This window comes from Anser brachyrhynchus, assembly GCF_964034855.1.
Source record: "Anser brachyrhynchus genome assembly, chromosome: 11".
Lineage (NCBI taxonomy): Eukaryota > Metazoa > Chordata > Aves > Anseriformes > Anatidae > Anser > Anser brachyrhynchus.
Window position 1 is genome coordinate 5,202,784 of NC_137706.1, and position 17,288 is coordinate 5,220,071.

General features: G+C 39.3%; 1 protein-coding gene across 4 annotated transcripts in view; it reads right to left on the bottom strand.

Annotated features, from left to right (window-relative positions):
• The window catches only part of THSD4 (thrombospondin type 1 domain containing 4), a 301,256-nt gene that overhangs the window by 166,174 nt on the left and 117,794 nt on the right, over window positions 1-17,288 (bottom strand). For all 4 annotated transcript variants that reach the window (XM_080608031.1, XM_080608030.1, XM_080608032.1 and 1 more), the window contains exon 7: window positions 4,928-5,064. In XM_080608031.1, the coding sequence (XP_080464157.1) occupies window positions 4,928-5,064 (137 nt within the window). The remainder of the gene's footprint in view (window positions 1-4,927; window positions 5,065-17,288) is intronic.

The window sequence follows — 17,288 nt, forward strand, 5'->3', positions numbered from 1 at the left end:
GAGTTAATAATTATAGTGTTTCTAAGCAGCATGAAGCTGTAATAGTATACTGTCCTTTAATGTGACGTGTATCTCAATACTCCCTCAAATACTAACTCAAAAGTTTGAAACAAAAATAAGAGTATGGTTTACACACAAATTCTCAACATAACTACTGCATGGTTGAATGGATGAAGTTGGGAATTCAAGTTCTTTACATGTAGAACACACAAGAATTCTCAAGTTACTTCATGAGCTCTAGTTTACTTCATTGTTACACATTAAATGTAATCTGTGACATCCGTAATGCATCATACACAAAATTGTGGCTGATGATCTTTCCCTATATATGACTATCATGTTTATATCAAACTTATATATAAGAGGATACAGCAGTATCTGTAAATTCTTGAAAACCTGGATTTGTAACTGTATAATCGTGGTAAATCTCTTGCCAAGAGCAAATGTTTCTAGGGAAACTGTGATCAGTGAGCATCCTCTGTACATACTGCAAGATGAAATAGAAACTGATCACAAAACTTTTCAAACTGTTTTCTTAGAAATTCATTAACATTTTCTTTTACTTATAGAAAGGCACATAATAAAATTTTAATAAAAGTAACCTGAAAGAAATAGTAATGGCTCCCATTTTCTTTAAACTTCACCTGCTTTCCTCAATTAGATCAGAGAAACAAGATTTTGAGAGCTCCCCCTTCCCTAAGTTGTGTAAAAAGTCAGGAGCCTATCAATAGATGTAGCAAGTCAGACTGCTAGTATTCAGGAAGAATTTCAAGAATTTCAAGAAATATAAATACTGCTGGAAGACAAGTATTAACAGTCAACAGAGACCAAAAAAAAAAAAAAAAAGGGAAAAAACAGAACTCTTTACTGAGTCCTGAAAGCACAAAGCTTGCTTCTGGCCTGTGCTGTAACTTTGATTTAGTTGTGCCCTTGTATAAAGAGGTGAATGGACTACATCCTATTCTTTTTTTCAAGGGTATTACTCCTGAATATCACAGTTAATTACGATTAAAGAACTTGTCCTGAATTAGTAATGATTGTGGATCACAACACAGTAGCAGTTGCTGTTCCACAACTCTAATATTCTCTAACAGAAGTCCTGTTAATGCAGACAATGTGAAAAATTTGTGTGCCAGATCTGTACATTCAATCTTTTTATAGTCTATTGAAAAAATAAATACTTTTTTTCTTTCACAGTCCCTGTAAAGAAGTTAATTAGTCAATTCCTTGAAGCAAAACAGCCTTGTTCCAATTTGACCTTGACCACTTGAATTCCATTACCACCACAAGATTGGTACCTTCAGTGCAATGTAGATATGAACCTTAAGAAAATATTTGAGTTACTTTAAAGCATCATATTTGGCATAAATTCTTGATACCTTTCAACTTCTCTCAGAAACAGCCTCCTGCAACCAAAGTTTTTGCAGAAAGACAGAACTTAAATTGTATACTGAAAATAACCAGAAAACATCTGTGCTTTCAAACAGATGTACAGTATTTGCGAAAGCAATGGAGTACCAGAGGATTGTTCCTATCTACTTCCTCATTGCATGTTAAAGATGAGGTAAGCTTATCTTACTTGCTACCATATTAAGGAAGCCAAAAACTTATGCATGTTTTTCACAATATAATGTTTGTGTCTGTGGAGAAAGAATGAAAAATATAGACAGTGATTACTTCACTATCCTATAGAGAGAAAGTCATTTCAGCTGGACAATTAGGAGTCCATTCTCCTCACTTTGGAGCTGGTGACAGGACATTTTGAAGGAACACAAGAAAGACTGAACATGTGATTTTCCTTTCTGATATGAAGGAAAGAGCCAAATATATTCTCGCATTCTTGTTCTCCTGTTGTACAAACATTTACAGACCCAAGTGATAAATGGAGCTGCTTCACACTTATGTCCTGAGGGTCACTCACCTAAACTGCAACTGCCAATGATGTGATTAGGACTGAAATAAGTACCAGCAAATGAACAAAACGCATATATGTCTATGGGAGGAGAATAAAAGAAATAGGACAAATACAAAAAATAACAAGCTAGAAGAAATAATACCAGAGAGAAGGAAGGGAGGAACTATAACACCCTGACAGTATTTTTCCACTAATAAAACAGAGGGGGGAAAAAAAGCACAGAACTGTAGAACAGATTAGGCTATTAGGCTATTCTTGATAACACATTTAGCAATTTAAGTATTAAGTATTTAAGCTCATTGTTTTGTAGAATGGTGTCACTAAATATTAAGTGATCATACAGAATCATTGTCCTCTGTACTTTTCAAAGACTTGCAAATGCAGATGCAATGAAGAGATGTTTATGCAAAGGAAGGAAGGAAGAAAATATCCCGAATAGAATCAGAATCTTTCCATAAACTCACAAAGTCAAAAGAAAAAAAATGTTAAGATTGGGGTTGGATTAGAAATATAATAAATAGGTTTAAAATACAGCATTTTATCCAACCAAACTATAACTCACTACACAGGCACATACAGAATGTCATGTTCAATTTAGGACAAATTCTTAAAGCTCAACATGCTCGACATAATGTGAGGCTTGTGAATGCACAACTGCTGTGAACTTCCATTACGGATTGAAGGGTGGCTTTTGTTTTTATACCATGGACTTAACTGAGGCTATTAAGCATCTATGAATAGAAGCTCTCATATATTGCTTAATAAGGCACTTAAACATACATACATGAGAATTAAATAATTCTCTTAACCTGTAAATATTTGCATGAGGTACTTTTTTTTTTTTTGATTCTACGTTTACGTTTTGACCCGTTAGTGACTGAAGTTCCTCTTCAGAAGAAAAATACTAACCTTTCAATATTTTACCTAAATATGTCTTCCGAAGCCTCCAAAGTTCAGCTTACTTCTGCACAAGTGCAGTTAATACTACTGCATACGAGGACTTGGTCAACTCTCTCAGCTCCTCCTAGCTTACTCTTTCATTGCGCATAGCCATAGCGAGAACCACAATAAAGTGGATAAAACATGGAGAGCCTTTACCTGCTTTATCTTGGCTTGCTCACAATAATTTGTTGGTTCTAAGGCACTGAGCACCAATACAAAACAGATTCTATTTCAACTCTCTAGGTTACACCAATTAATGAAGCATTACTGAGGAACAGTTTACATAGGCACAGAGATTTTGATTTCTAGGTCTATTTTCAACAACATAGGGGGGAAAACGGGACTAAAGCCTAGGGATCCCTAGCCTTAAGAGAAGGCTAAGGGAAGATTTCACTGCTGTTTATACTTAATGAGAGTGTAACAGATCACACAGAGCAAGATTATTTTCAGAGGTAAGCAGTGCTAGGTTGACAGACAAAGGGCACAAGTTGCAATATGGGGAATTTCAGTCAAATATGAGGAAAAAGATTCCACCACGATGATGCTCTAACACTGGACCGGGTTCAAAACTCAGCCTGGAAAAGGCCATGACAGCTATCTCATACAGCTGGCCCTGTTCTGAGTAGAGTGATGAACTACATGACCTCCACAGGTCCCTTCCAACCTGAATTGTTTGATGATTATATGAATCCAAGATACATACTCACAGTAAGCATTTATAGTGTATGGTTTGCTTCTATGCAGCTTTACGAAGTGGCACTCTATACACGCGATGCCTGATTTTCAAAACTCATAACACTATTTCCCAGTAGGTTGCCAAACACGCTGCCTTTCCTTGCTAAGCCAGACCTCCAACACAAATGTATCAGTATACACTTTTTCATTTGCACAGTACTTGGAAAACAGCTGGTATACTATACCTATTATTCAGTTTTCCAAGTCATGGATCAGAACAGTAATTAAGAAAAAGTCCTGGCCCTTTCAGATTTGGTTTGAGATCAGGAGACACTTTAAAGAATGATCAACTTCACAAAGATCTATCATCTACAAAGGAAAGTCAAAGCTATGGCTTTGCGTGCGCTGCTGAGAACAGAAACATACACAGCATTGTCCAAATGTGTACAAGAGGAATTTAGACGTGCCTAAGAAAAGGCTGTAGTCATAAGACACTTCCTCTGGCAAACCAACTATTTAAACTGAACTTGACCTTTTGCCATTTGAGTTCATGAGTCACATCTGACCCACTTCTGCTTCTTTTGCCAATGTACATGGAAAACATCATCCAAGCATCAAATGCCACTTGCTGGCAATTTATGTCATACATATTTTCACTAATCTTACTTCACCAAAAATTACAAATAAACATTTTTTCAAAGACCATAGCATTGTCTTTAAGATTGCTACCATCTTGCAGAAAAAGAACAGTGTATTTATTCATTACAAGGGGAAGACAGACAGCAGGCTGCAAAAAGTCAATGCAGTAGCTCCTTCTGAACCCTTGAAAGTTTGTCATTCACTTCAGTATATTCTAAGAGAACATCACTACTGAGTAAATGGACAGCCAGTAAGACTTGAATCTCAAAAATGGCAAACACAGGCCAAACAGAAAACTAACTCCAGCTAAAATGCCATCAAAATAATTTGGTTATTCAGTTACCTGTTTATGTTGCAGACTCAAAAAAATACCTCCACACTGAAGTTTACTAAAAGAAAGATATTATATTTCTTTCTTATTTATGTTTCCAATGTTTTCATTTTGATTCTTCCATAGAATCTCTTCTAAAAGAACTAAAGCTAAACATATGGAAAAGCTCACCAAAAGTCACCTTAATTGTGGCCAGAACACCTTCTGAATCAAGCCTTTCAGGATTCCATAGTTTGCTCTCAGTAGACAGAAAAAATAGTATGAAAATAAAACCTGTAATAATAGAAGTTAGCATTTCTGAAATCTGCTAAAGCCTAAGAAAGAAGTTGAAGACATCATTCCACAGGTGAAGTATCAACCTGTTACAGACATTAAGAATGGCACAGACAGTCTACAGGCCAATTTGCTAAAGACGGTAGCCTTACCTTGCACTGCCCTGCCACGCAGATTGAAGTTCCGTTTTGGTCACAGGGTGTCCCATCTATCACTTTTTCAGCTTGTCTCACGTAGAATCGGTAGCCTATGGCACGGCAATTCAGCTCACACTTCTGACTTCCCTTCACTAGAGAAAAAGAAAAAAAAACTGTTAGAAAGGCCACAGCATCAGTTTTAAAAAAGAAAAGCATATACAACTAATGCTGCAGCTTGTAAGAACGCAACGTGAATCACTGTATTAAATGAATGCTGAACAAGAAAGCAACTCCATGATAAGCATTTAAACATACTTCATGAAAATTCAACCTGTAACTCAGCTTTCAATGACAGATATTTTCCTAGATGACCAAGAGCATCTTTAGTTTTAGAAAAATCTTTCCAAATTTGGTCTTCTCGCAATACAGTGATTATGACACATTACGGTATTTCATGAAACCTAGATGTTAGCAAAATTACACTGTAATCAAAAAGATATGCCTCAAATTAGGCTCATGTACTTACTAACTGGTTAGTTTACCTCAAACAAATATACTAATATTTTGTATTAAGAAATGCTTAAAACAACATAGATGCAAATTAAAAAAAAAAAATCTGAATCCTTTTCCTCTTCATTTTTAAAAGTTGCATTTTTGTGACTATTCCTTAGTTCAAGACAAAATTAAAAGAACAAAAATTCTATGAGATTTAAAATATATAAACACATCATTGTTCAAAAGCTCATCCCAAATAAAACCTCCAGAACCAACACATCTAAGTGATCTCTGTTGATACACAAGAGCCAGAAGGAAATCAAGACCACTGAACTCTGGGTGAGCAGAACACAGAAGACAAGAAACCGTCGTCACCGTCCATGAAAAGCTATTATTTAAAGAGATCAGTCCACCACACCATGTACCTGATGCTATCAAGTTTGTTAATATATGCGTAGTCATTCTACTGCAAATTATCTGTCATGTTAAAGTTGCATATAGTTAATTACCCGTATTTGCCAACTGAAAAAACAATACCTTCAGGTTCTTTCCAACTAAGAGTCATGGTGGCTGTGAGGTACAAAAAAATTATTTTGACAACAACAATTTCCTTGCTGCCATAATCAAAGAAAAAAAATTCCACTGACTTCACAAAGCTTCAACTCATACGCTACAGCGTAACCGAAATTCACTGCAATTTCATCTGTCAGAGGAAGGCTATATACCTTAGTTAGCTAATATGTAATATTCCCAAGACGTTCTGCTTGACTAACAGTATATTTTTGTATCTTCACCTAAAGCATGACAATCAACCAAAATAAATACATGCAATAATTTCACATACATATTTAAAACCTATCTTCTGTAAGAGGAACAAACTTTCAGCTCAATTTTGGTTACACCTTATGTGGACATAGGACTAGTGCAGCAGACCAATTTTGAAATTTCAGCTGTGTGATGAGAAATATACTAAACTTTAATTGCTGCTCATGTATGTCATCAACTGTGTCTCACAATCTTTTGTTAACATCCACAAAAACCTCTACTATTTTGAAGACAGGTCAATGACTTGTTTGCCTGCTTTCCTTTTTGCGAATGGTATGCACACTATGCTCAAGTAGGTCATTCTTCCACTGGCTACTTCGTTAACACAGGTTCACTATCTTATCATTCCAAGGACTTCATTTAATTCTCATATAAAATAAAATTAAAAAGTGAGGTATTTCCTGCAGTCCAGTTCCCAAGTATAACAGGCAGTTATGATAAACTGAGTATTATTCTTATCAGCTCAGATGCTCCACACACAATCACTTTCAGAATTTTCATATGAATGTAATCCAACTTCAATGATCCATTACAATTGAAATCAACTTGTCCTTTTCTGTCTCTGAAAGTGTCCTATTTTTACAACCTGTAGCATTAGCTATCAATCAGCATCTATGCAGTATACATTTTCTTATCTTTCCATTCCCTGAAACCAAGTCAAACTACCATTTAGGGTTTCTTATATGTCCATATTTTCAACGCTATTTCCCTGTAGTTCAAGTATCCTGAAGAGTCACATTACTGTCCTCTTCCTCCTCCTAATGTCTCTCATTTGGTTTTGATCCTTTAAAATACTTATTATTTAAATTATCAGTTTGCCTGTTAGACTCTGACAGAAGTCTTGTGCTACTTAGAAAGCTGAGTAAGTTAAATGTTGAACCATGTAATTTTTCCCTGGACTTTCCTTTCCCTTTCCTTCCCTTTCCTTCCCTTTCCTTCCCTTTCCTTTTTCCTTTCCTTTCCTTTTTCCTTTCCTTTTTCCTTTTTCCTTTTTCCTTTCCTTTTTCCTTTCCTTTTTCCTTTCCTTTTCCCTTTCCTTTTTCCTTTCCTTTTTCCTTTCCTTTTTCCTTTCCTTTTTCCTTTCCTTTTTCCTTTCCTTTTTCCTTTCCTTTTTCCTTTCCTTTTTCCTTTCCTTTTTCCTTTCCTTTTTCCTTTCCTTTTTTCCTTTCCTTTTTCCTTTCCTTTTTCCTTTCCTCTTTCCTTTCCTTTCCTTTCCTTTCCTTTCCTTTCCTTTCCTTTCCTTTCCCCTTTCCTTTCCCCTTTCCTTTCCCCTTTCCTTTCCTTTCCTTTCCTTTCCTTTCCTTTCCTTTCCTTTCCTTTCCTTTCCTTTCCTTTCCTTTCCTTTCCTTTCCTTTCCTTTCCTTTCCTTTCCTTTCCTTTTCTTTTCTTTTTTTGATAATTTGATATGTTAGAGTACTACATTGCTAATTTAGCATATTGCCAATGATGCTAAGGCTGATTTTACTTGCTCTATAAAGTGAGATGCTTATCTCTTAGCTTTTGTCTTTCAGTCTTTTAATTAGGAACTGTTCCAGCTCAAACGAAATATATTAGAAGAACCACTGGTTTTGAACAGTCAAAATAAATAAAAAAAATAAAAATCAAACCTTAACAAAGGGTTAGAGACTCATCCTCTAATACCTTGGCCTTCAGAACTCAGATTCTCTGGATGAGAAAAGCCAAGGCACTGCCTCAGTCAGCCATGTATCAATTACTAATACTTTGACATGATGTTCCCAGATTTCAAAGATCTACAAAATTTGTGAATGTCTAAGAGAGCTCAAGTGTATGGCTCCTACTGAATGAGAGGCATTTTGTATAGGAACGGTGTATTTGCGATGCATAAATTGCAATAGAGCAAACATATTTTAGAACTTGCTTTGTAAAACAAGACACCAAACTAGTAAAAAAATACTCCATTGCCAATTAACCTTCTATGTATCTTGACACCCTCTCCTACCCAGTATTTTGCCACAGCTCTTGTGTTTTTAATTCCATGTCAAACTGCACTATTGGCTTGGCAACCGTACATTAAATGTCAATTAAACAATGAGCTGTGAAGCGATTGATTCCACACAGGCAATGTATTTTAGTACTATGTCATACGATCCCAGACTTTACAAAAGCAGCTATCTGACCTCAGGGAATAGACTAAGGCTACAAGCTGAAGACCTGCCAAGCCGGCTGGCAGCAAGATGCACTTCCACTCAAAATGGGCTCTTTTTGGAAGTGTGACACAGTTAGTGAGATAGCTCACTATACAGGTACTGTTTCACATGTCTTCCTAATTTCTGGTCTTTGCTTTTCATTCTCAGGCCTACCTGAATACAACCAAGTCTTTGTGGAAAGTCTCACTTTATCCATTTAAACTACTTTATTAAACAGTGAACTTTGGTGAAATGTAACACTACTGCAAAAGGTCTGCCAGAAATATTCATTATTGACTTAAATGAAAGAGAATAGTACTTCAGTAAACAATCCTGGTAACACATATCATCTGGATTTCTTTTTACAGACTGAGAACATAATCTAAACTGAAAAACTCACTACATTTCTTACAATGTTCTTGCCAAACTAGCCTTGAGTACTTCAGGGCTATCCTGGGCATGTCTCATCTGGCAGACCTGGGAGCCCTTCCCATGTCTCGTGTCAAAACTTACCTTCCACCTTTCTGCACAAGGAACAGAGAGAGGCAAGGCAAGCAAGCAAAAACAGGACCGCAGCGTGGTTCTTCCACCTCCCAATTCTGTGGTAATGGTACTGAGACCCCAAGACTAATTACAAACTGCATTTCTTTTGCATCACCAAGATGATACTGCAGCGAAAACTTTCCACCATAAATTCTTTCACGTTTTCTACCAGGACATAGAAACCCTGTACATAGGCACCAGTTTAGAAATTATTAACCTTCCACACACCTCATATTGGAAATCTGCCATAGCAGCAGTAAAGTCATTAAGTGCATAAACTAACCTGCTTTGCAATTCATGTCATATTCACTGATGCACTAAAATACACACAGAGCTTTTTAAGACTGTGTATATACTGATAAGTATGTGTAACTTAGAGAAGAGGAAAAGTGGATTTCTAAAATCCTATCCAGCAAACTCTCACACAGAAATACATGGGAACTATAATGAATGCAAGAACAGATGAGTTTGGGCAGCCCAACAGGAACCTGTGGTTGCTTTTACTCTAAGGGTATTTTGATTGATCAAAACAAAATCTCAATTAAGTATCAACACATTTCATTTCCCCTAAACACTCTGTTGAAATGCAATCTTCAGTGTATAGGTCTGAGAAAAAAACTTCAGCTGTGCACCCCACCCAAGCATCTTCCAAGGGGACCAGGCAGGACCGTACGTCACCACACCACAGCCCACGGCTGGCGCTCCAGCAGGGCCTGGGGAGCCGTTCCAGGCCGAGGCCCCACGGCTCCCCTTGGGGTGTCAATACCAGCGCATGTGGAAGCAAAACCAAGCCAAGCCCGCTCCCTCCCTCGGGCTGCCAGGCCCACGCTCACACAGCGACCCCAGCCCTTTTTACCCCCACCCGGGGCGCCGCCGCACAGGACAGGCCGGGCCGCTGTGGGGACGGGCCGGGTCCCGAGCCCGAGCCCGGTCACAGGGCGCTCCCTCAGGCAGGCCTTGGGCAGGGCTGGGCACCCCTCACGGCCCCGGCCCCGACCCCGGCCCGCAGGCGGCGCCGAAGGCGAGGGGGCGCTGCCGCTGCGCTCGCGACCGTTCCCGCCTCCCGCCCTCGGTTCCTCGGCCCCGGTGCGCGAGATGGCCGCGACCGCTCCGGCCTCATCCCGCGCGGATCTCGGCCGTCACTGGTTTAATAAACTGATGTCCTCCAAAAATACCCAAATCTAGAACGTGTGCACATTTAAAGCATCAAGAAGTGTCATTCTGGAACCATTCCTATTTGCGGATGCTTCTGAATAAATTAAGAAAGAGTATTTCCAAATGTTAAAACCCTTCTGAAAGGGATTTCTCCAGGCAAATTATGCGCACTGGTGCTTATGCCATGCTGAGGCATGCCCTGAAAGAGCATGGCTTGCAGCACAGAGGCCCCACAGTCCCCAAATTAAACTCCTCTTCCCTCAGCGATGGTCAAGGGTGACAGCCCTTAGAGAGAAGCTGAGGCATTTGGCGTTACTGTTTGTATCTGTCCCTGTTACATCCTCCGGAGAACTGAAACCAACCCCGGCAGCTTCCCCATCAGCCTCCCCCTGCTAAGGCCTTCCTCCTTCCTTCTGGTCTCCTATCCTCCTGTCCCTGTGCAGAGGACCCAGGAGGAATTCCTCTCCCCGAAACAAGCAGCTCCACACCACCAGCATGTGCAGAGGGTGCTTTTGGACTTCACACCAACTATGCCCTTCCTGCAGCTTCCTCCTTCAGTGTTTTCTGCCCTGGTCACCAGCTTGTTGCCCAAGGACGTGCTCAATAATTGGGGACAGGGAGGAAAATGGACACCAAGGCTAAGCAGGCCAGGCTGGTGGTGGTGGAGCAGCTCAGCAGTAAGCTTGAAGAGATAAGGAGAGAGCTGAACAGGCAGCTTGCCAATGCAAGGAATTTCAATCTAATGATATTCTTAGGAAAAAATGTTACAAGCAAGAGCATTCCAACTCTAATACATTTGCTAAATAATGTATTCAGATGTTCAAAGGGAAATTAAAAATAGCCAAGGAAAAAAACTAATGTGCAAATGAAATCAAAATGCAACTGATCAGTAAGCTAATGAAATAAATCTATCATTGTGCACAACTGCACACTGATTACCCTTATGAAACATAGTAAGTTCCTCCTTTCTGTTTCAGCTCCTAAAAGTGCAAGCTGCTTGGAACATGCGCCATGTCCCACTGCACACACATTAAATCTACCGCCACCGACAACGCTAGCTGTAGGTGCAACCAGAGTAAATAAATGATAGAACAAAGAACTGTCACATTCCACATGCTGTGAGGTAGGGACTGGAACGTACAAACTCTCACTGATGGTTCCTCAGTCCAAATCCTAATTCAATGTGAGACCCAAACTCCCTGTTGTTATCTATGTGGCAGTACTAGTTACCGAATGCTTTCACCATTTGTCAGTTTTTGTAAGTTTGCCTAAAGATCTAAAAATAGTTACTAACAAGCTCTGCAAGTTAAGAAACATGCCTTGAGGGTGCCCACAGAGAAGTGGCATGCACACTCTTGGCAAGCAAATGTCACGTTCACACTAATATTACATTATGGGATTAAGCAAATTTAAATTAGGCTTCATTTTGTGTGCACACTGCCTTGTAAAGTCAACTTCAGTGCTTTTCCATTACTGAGCCAAGATGCACTCATCCAGGAGGTGTCAGAAGCGATTGTTCCAGCAACAAGTTGTCTCCACACAACTCCACTATTTTCAGAGAGGCTCGCCACGGGCTGCAATCAGTGCTTACAATACAAGTTACGAATCTGCTTTACAGGAAGTGTAATGGGGCACAGCTGACACTGGAAAAGACTCTTAAGAGATTTGCTCATGTCTGTCCACATAACACTGATTTTATGTAAAGTCTATCAACGCTGAGGGAGTTCAGCTGCAGACCTGCAGGCTGAGCTTCAGACTGACCGACAGACACCCTTGGTTATCCCACAGCAGCCCGCAGGGCAGAGAGGGAAGGAGTAAGGTAAGGAGTCTGGCAAGTCTCTGGCTTCTGCATCCACTGTACTTGTTAGTAAAGTTAGTAAAGCTAACTGACAGCTACATTGCAGACTTCGAGTGGTACACCATGCCAGACAGATGTAAACGTGACAGTTCCAAACTAAAAAGCATCTATTAATGACTACCTGCAGAGCTCTGAATGGATGAAAAGTGTTGCTGTTGTACTAAATACAGGCAACTTTGTTTATGCCGCTTCCTATACAAAGAAGGAGGAAAATGTGTAGGCTTAGTTAGCAGTAATGGAACATTACCGCGAGTTTTGCAATTTAACGACTGAAGTTCTATCAGGTCAATGACATGAACCTCAATCTGAACCAAGGTGGTTTTCCATTGACTGACAGTTACAAGCTTTTGGAAGTAGCCTGAAAGAATAATGTTTTGTTTTGTTTTACCACACAGTTACCTGTTGCCAAATTTCTAAGTAACAATACACAAATGTATTCTAAGAACTACTTATCACATAACTATATTTGTTCTTCTCAACAGAAAGACTGCTGTAGAGTGATCTCCTTTACTTGAGTCTCTTTTGATACTTTCTCCTTTTTAGGTTTGCAAACATCTTTTGACAATAACCTGAAAGAATTGTGTTTATTTTTTACTTTGTCCCTTTCAGTTTTGTTAACTGTTAGTTCTGTTATAAACTTTTACTACTCTGGCTCAGATTTTTTTTTTCCAAAAATCATTTTCCATTTTTCATTCCAGTAGACATTTTTTTACTTCCACTTCTCCTTTCCTCATATAATGAAGTTGTTTCTTATTTCATCTGGTCTCAATAACTCAATATACATTTAAAATATGTTGTATCAGATTTTAAATATTAAGACAAAAATACATATATTCACACTTTTCTAAAGAGTATGCAAGTACATTTTAACGAATCTGAATCCAAACAAGGAAGGTATCATTTACAAAAACTCTTCATCTTTACCTGGATATACCAGAGTTTGTTCCACTCCCAAGTCTGGTAAGTTCTACATTAAATAGTCATGAGGAACTTTGAGACTTCCACTGTATAGAAGGCATCACCCTTAATTCAAAGCACAGTAACCTATGTGCCACTGAACTATACGAAGAATGTTACTGGGATCAATGAGGCAAGCAGGAAACTCCTTTATGGCACAGAGAGCTCAGTCAGGGTGACAGCCTCTGAGCTGCAGCACCTTTGCAGCTTTTTCAGGACCTCTGTACTCAGGCATATGTGGGCTGACGAGCTGAGACCCTGCGATACCTTGTTAGGTGAAGCAGCTCCTTCCCAGCATGCGCAGCTTGCTGGGCTCTGCAATGCAGGGCCGGCCAGGCCAGCTGTGCTCTGTTGAGAATTTACAGCTATGTGAAATACCGGGCTGGGGACAGGTTCTGGCTGCTAAGCTCATTGCTAAAATGAGAACTGAAAACAGGCCATACTGTAACTCACTAAATGTAGCAGGAGTCTATCCATTAACTCCCATGAAGTTGAACTGGAGCCCAAACAACCTATCCTAAAGATTATGGGACCAATGACTTCATTATTTTGATTATTTAACAAAGTCAATTTTACCATGAGAACATATTCTTCACCACCTATTGCTTGTTAGTTGCATACGTGACCTGTGAAAGGTCTTTTATTTTAGTAGCTAGCCAAAATACATAATCACGGTATAGTTTGGGTTGGAAAAGGCCTTAAAGATCATGTAATTCCAACCCCCCTGCCGTGGGCGGGGACACCTCCCACCAGCTCAGGCTGCCCAAAGCCCCATCCAGCCTGGCCCTGAGCACTGCCAGAGATGGGGCATCCCCAGCTTCTCTGGGCAGCCTGGGCCAGTGCCTCACCACCCTCTGAAGGAAGAATTTCTTCCTAATGTCTAATCTAAATCTCCCCTCTTTCAGTTTAAAACCATTCCCCCCTGTCCTAAGACTAAGCTATTTGATGAAGAGCCCCTTCCCAGCTTTCCTGCAGCCCTCTTTAGGTACTGAAGGCCACTATAAGTTTTCCCTGGAGCCTTCTCTTCTCCAGGCTAAACAACCCCAAATCCCTCAGCCTGTCTTCAGAGGAGAAAAACCTTAAATGCCTTTGTAACTAAATCACCAAGGTACATAAAAGAAAGTTTTATTTACAGTATTACTTGAAGTAGGCAGTGTTACATATTGGATCCTAAAATAGTAAGATGTACAACAGACATTTTGGTTTAAATATACATTCTAAAAATACTATATTTGTCCAAGCTTTCTGATCAATAAATGCTCTATATTATGCATACCATCCTCGTTTTAACTCTTCTTTGCAATGTAATTCCAGAAGCCTATGTAACTGAAGGAACTCAAGCATCTTGCTAGCTTTTCCATGCCTCTTCCCTCTCCTTCCATCTGTATGAGATTTTGCAGGTCAGGCATTGCTAGCTAGTTCCTTCTCAGTTCTTTCAGCAACTGGATGGTTGTACCTTTTAGGAGCTAGACTAGAAGTTCCCTTGGGAATATTTGTATCATTTGCTACATTCAGATGCCTCTCCCTTCTTTCTTTGGATTAGGTTATGTTAGATCAGCAGATGCAAGCATTAGATTTAATTGGGAACTGAATAGGAGAGAAAAAACATACTACAGAGTAGCTTCAGCAAAGATTTTTGTTCAGTGAGGAGAAATATTTCTGAAAGGCTCTGATTTTCCACAATCTTTTACTCATATTTAGTGTTTATGGCAATAAGCAGCTTGCAAACATTATCATTTATTCCAGTTTTTCTGGTTTCTCCATTCCTCCCAAACCCCTTTGTTATTAAAAAACCATTAGTGATACCTTATGGATTTGCTGCCATCCGTTAAAAATAGCCAGAAAGTTGATCATTGTTCCCCAATGAAATTAAAAGGATCCAACTGGAAATAAGTCATTCATAAATGCACACACACACACAAGCCTCTCTTGACCAGCTGGACATCTGGAAATCAGCAAAAGGTATAAATTCGATGTGCCTTTATGAAATCTTTTTTGTTTCTGCCTAAACATTTGTCTAAGTGTAGTACGAATGTTGTACCTGGGTCCCCATGTAAAAGAAGAGGAATTTAGGTACATGAGAAGCTGTGATGTTTAATAAAAGCTGCAGAAATACCCACCATGAGCTTTGTCATGTCTGCCATCTTGCTTTACATCTAAAAGAGGAAGCAATCCGAGCAGCTTACCAATCCACACAGCTGTTGCTTTTTCTCTTTTCTACCGTATGTAGAAATAGTGATAACTCATGCAAGGAGGGGTTTTGCACAGTAACAGCAGTGGAACTGCTCTATGACATACCCATCAGGCATTTACACTATGAAGGGCAGGGGACTGTTATCAGAACACGTACTCTTCTGCTCCAGTTACAACTTTTATAAACATTAGGGAAATCATACAAAAGTCATTATTGAGCCAGAATGAAATAAAGCACCTAAAACCAACCGTGTCTGCCTCAAATCTCTGCATACTGCAAGGTGACCAGTCTTTCCCAGATAAGGCTATTTCTATTTCCTCACATCACTGTCAAATTCCACTTAACAGCTTCAGGCAGCTAGAACACAATTCACAATACCTTGTCTTTGCCATTTATTTGATAACAATAATGGTCTTCAATCAGTGTTCAAAACAGAGTTTTGCATTTCAAGTTTAGATCAGTACACACACATTTGTCTACCAAAACCGTAAGATTTTTGCTTGCTCTAAAGATTTTAAATCTAAACTGTAGATGTCAAGGTGCTACCAGCCCCGGTTCAGCAAAGCACTCAATGGGGTGGTTTGCATGAGTACCTGAGCAGCAAGTACTGCTGGCTTCAGTACAACTGCCACAAGTTATATGGCCACCAGTGGCTCAGGGCCAGTAGCCCTTTAAATGACATTACCAGGCACTGTCCTTTCTTCTACAGACATCAGCTTTTACTGTGTTGCATTTGGAACTCTTTTCTAAATTAAAAAATAATAATAATAAAAATCCCCAAAATGACTGTTCTCACATCAGCCTTTCAAGTCAGGCAGCCAAAATGCAATTTGTCAGCCATTGAAGAAATTGGCCACTGGATGTCTCCACTGCCCCATGCAAACGGAGATTCTCCATGCAAACGGAGATTAAAGTGCTCCTCTGGCAGAGAAAAGCAGGCATTCGTCTCTATTTACAAGCCACCGCTGATACTTTGCATGCAGTGCTCAGCAGCCACGCAGACTTGTACTCTCTGGCCTTCAGAGCAGCCAGAGGATGACAGTTTCACATGGAATTCACTTCTGGTGAACCTCTGAATAACAGCTCCCAGTGTGTAGAATCAAACTTAGGGAAAAGTTGGATAAGTAGAAGAAATACAGACAGCAGATGCTTAAACTCAAAACTTTTGTTTCCCTTTACATCCAGAAATAGCTAATATTGTATCAGTAAGACCCTCATAAATAAGATGGTGGCCCAAGCATGGGTGCCTCTAAAAGGCAATGAAAAAATCTCCTAAAAGTTTTTCTATTTTGCTGGCATAACATGCTATCCATATAAAGCTGATTAAATCAACCATTTAATAATTGTATGGTCTGACATACCGCAGAAACTGTTTGCAGAAGATAGACTACGAGGATTTCATGGAAGATACCTTCTCTTGCAGAGACATGATACAGAATTCATTAAAAATAGAATGAAAATATTTAGAGAGCATACAAGCAAAGCCCAAACTAAGGTCAGAGATAGAAATTAAAACCAACCAAACACACTAATTAACTAACTAATCTAAACAATCTCTGTTATCCACACAGGTTTTTGGTTTTGCATTTGTTTTAAATTCTGGCACTAATCAGAGAAGAAAACCTGTAACAGGCAGTGCGGTTTCTCATCTGGGAAATCCCATAAGGAGCTCTATCCCATGAAGGGCTGACCACTTCCTGAGGGAGGCTGAGTATCAGTCCCAGCTGCTGTGAGTCTGGGATTTTCTAGAAGGTGCTTGATACTGCTTTTTGTCGGTCTTTAAAATCTGAAAGAACCGAATATTTCTATTTGATTCCATTAGAATCTTATTGGCCTCTGAAATCTCAGCTTCCATCCAGATCTCCATTTTGACATAAAATTCTCTATCAACACATGAGCAGCCCCCAAATATCTGCAAAGTAAAATCACATTAAATTGTTCTCAGAAATCAATACTTTGGCAGTACTAGTAAATATACGTCCAAAGCCTGTCTTCAGACTTTCCAGAGTTCTTGGCCATTTTTATTAAAAGCAATTCTACTAAATACGGTCTTCATGTCACACCTCAGAATAATAAGTGCAAAAGGTAGGTGGGTAGCAAGGAGATTCAAGTTTAGGCTTGTGAAGCCCCCAGCAACATTCCAGACAAAAGCTTTCAGACATCTCTTACAGGAATATATTTAAGCTCACAAAGTTAAATGAC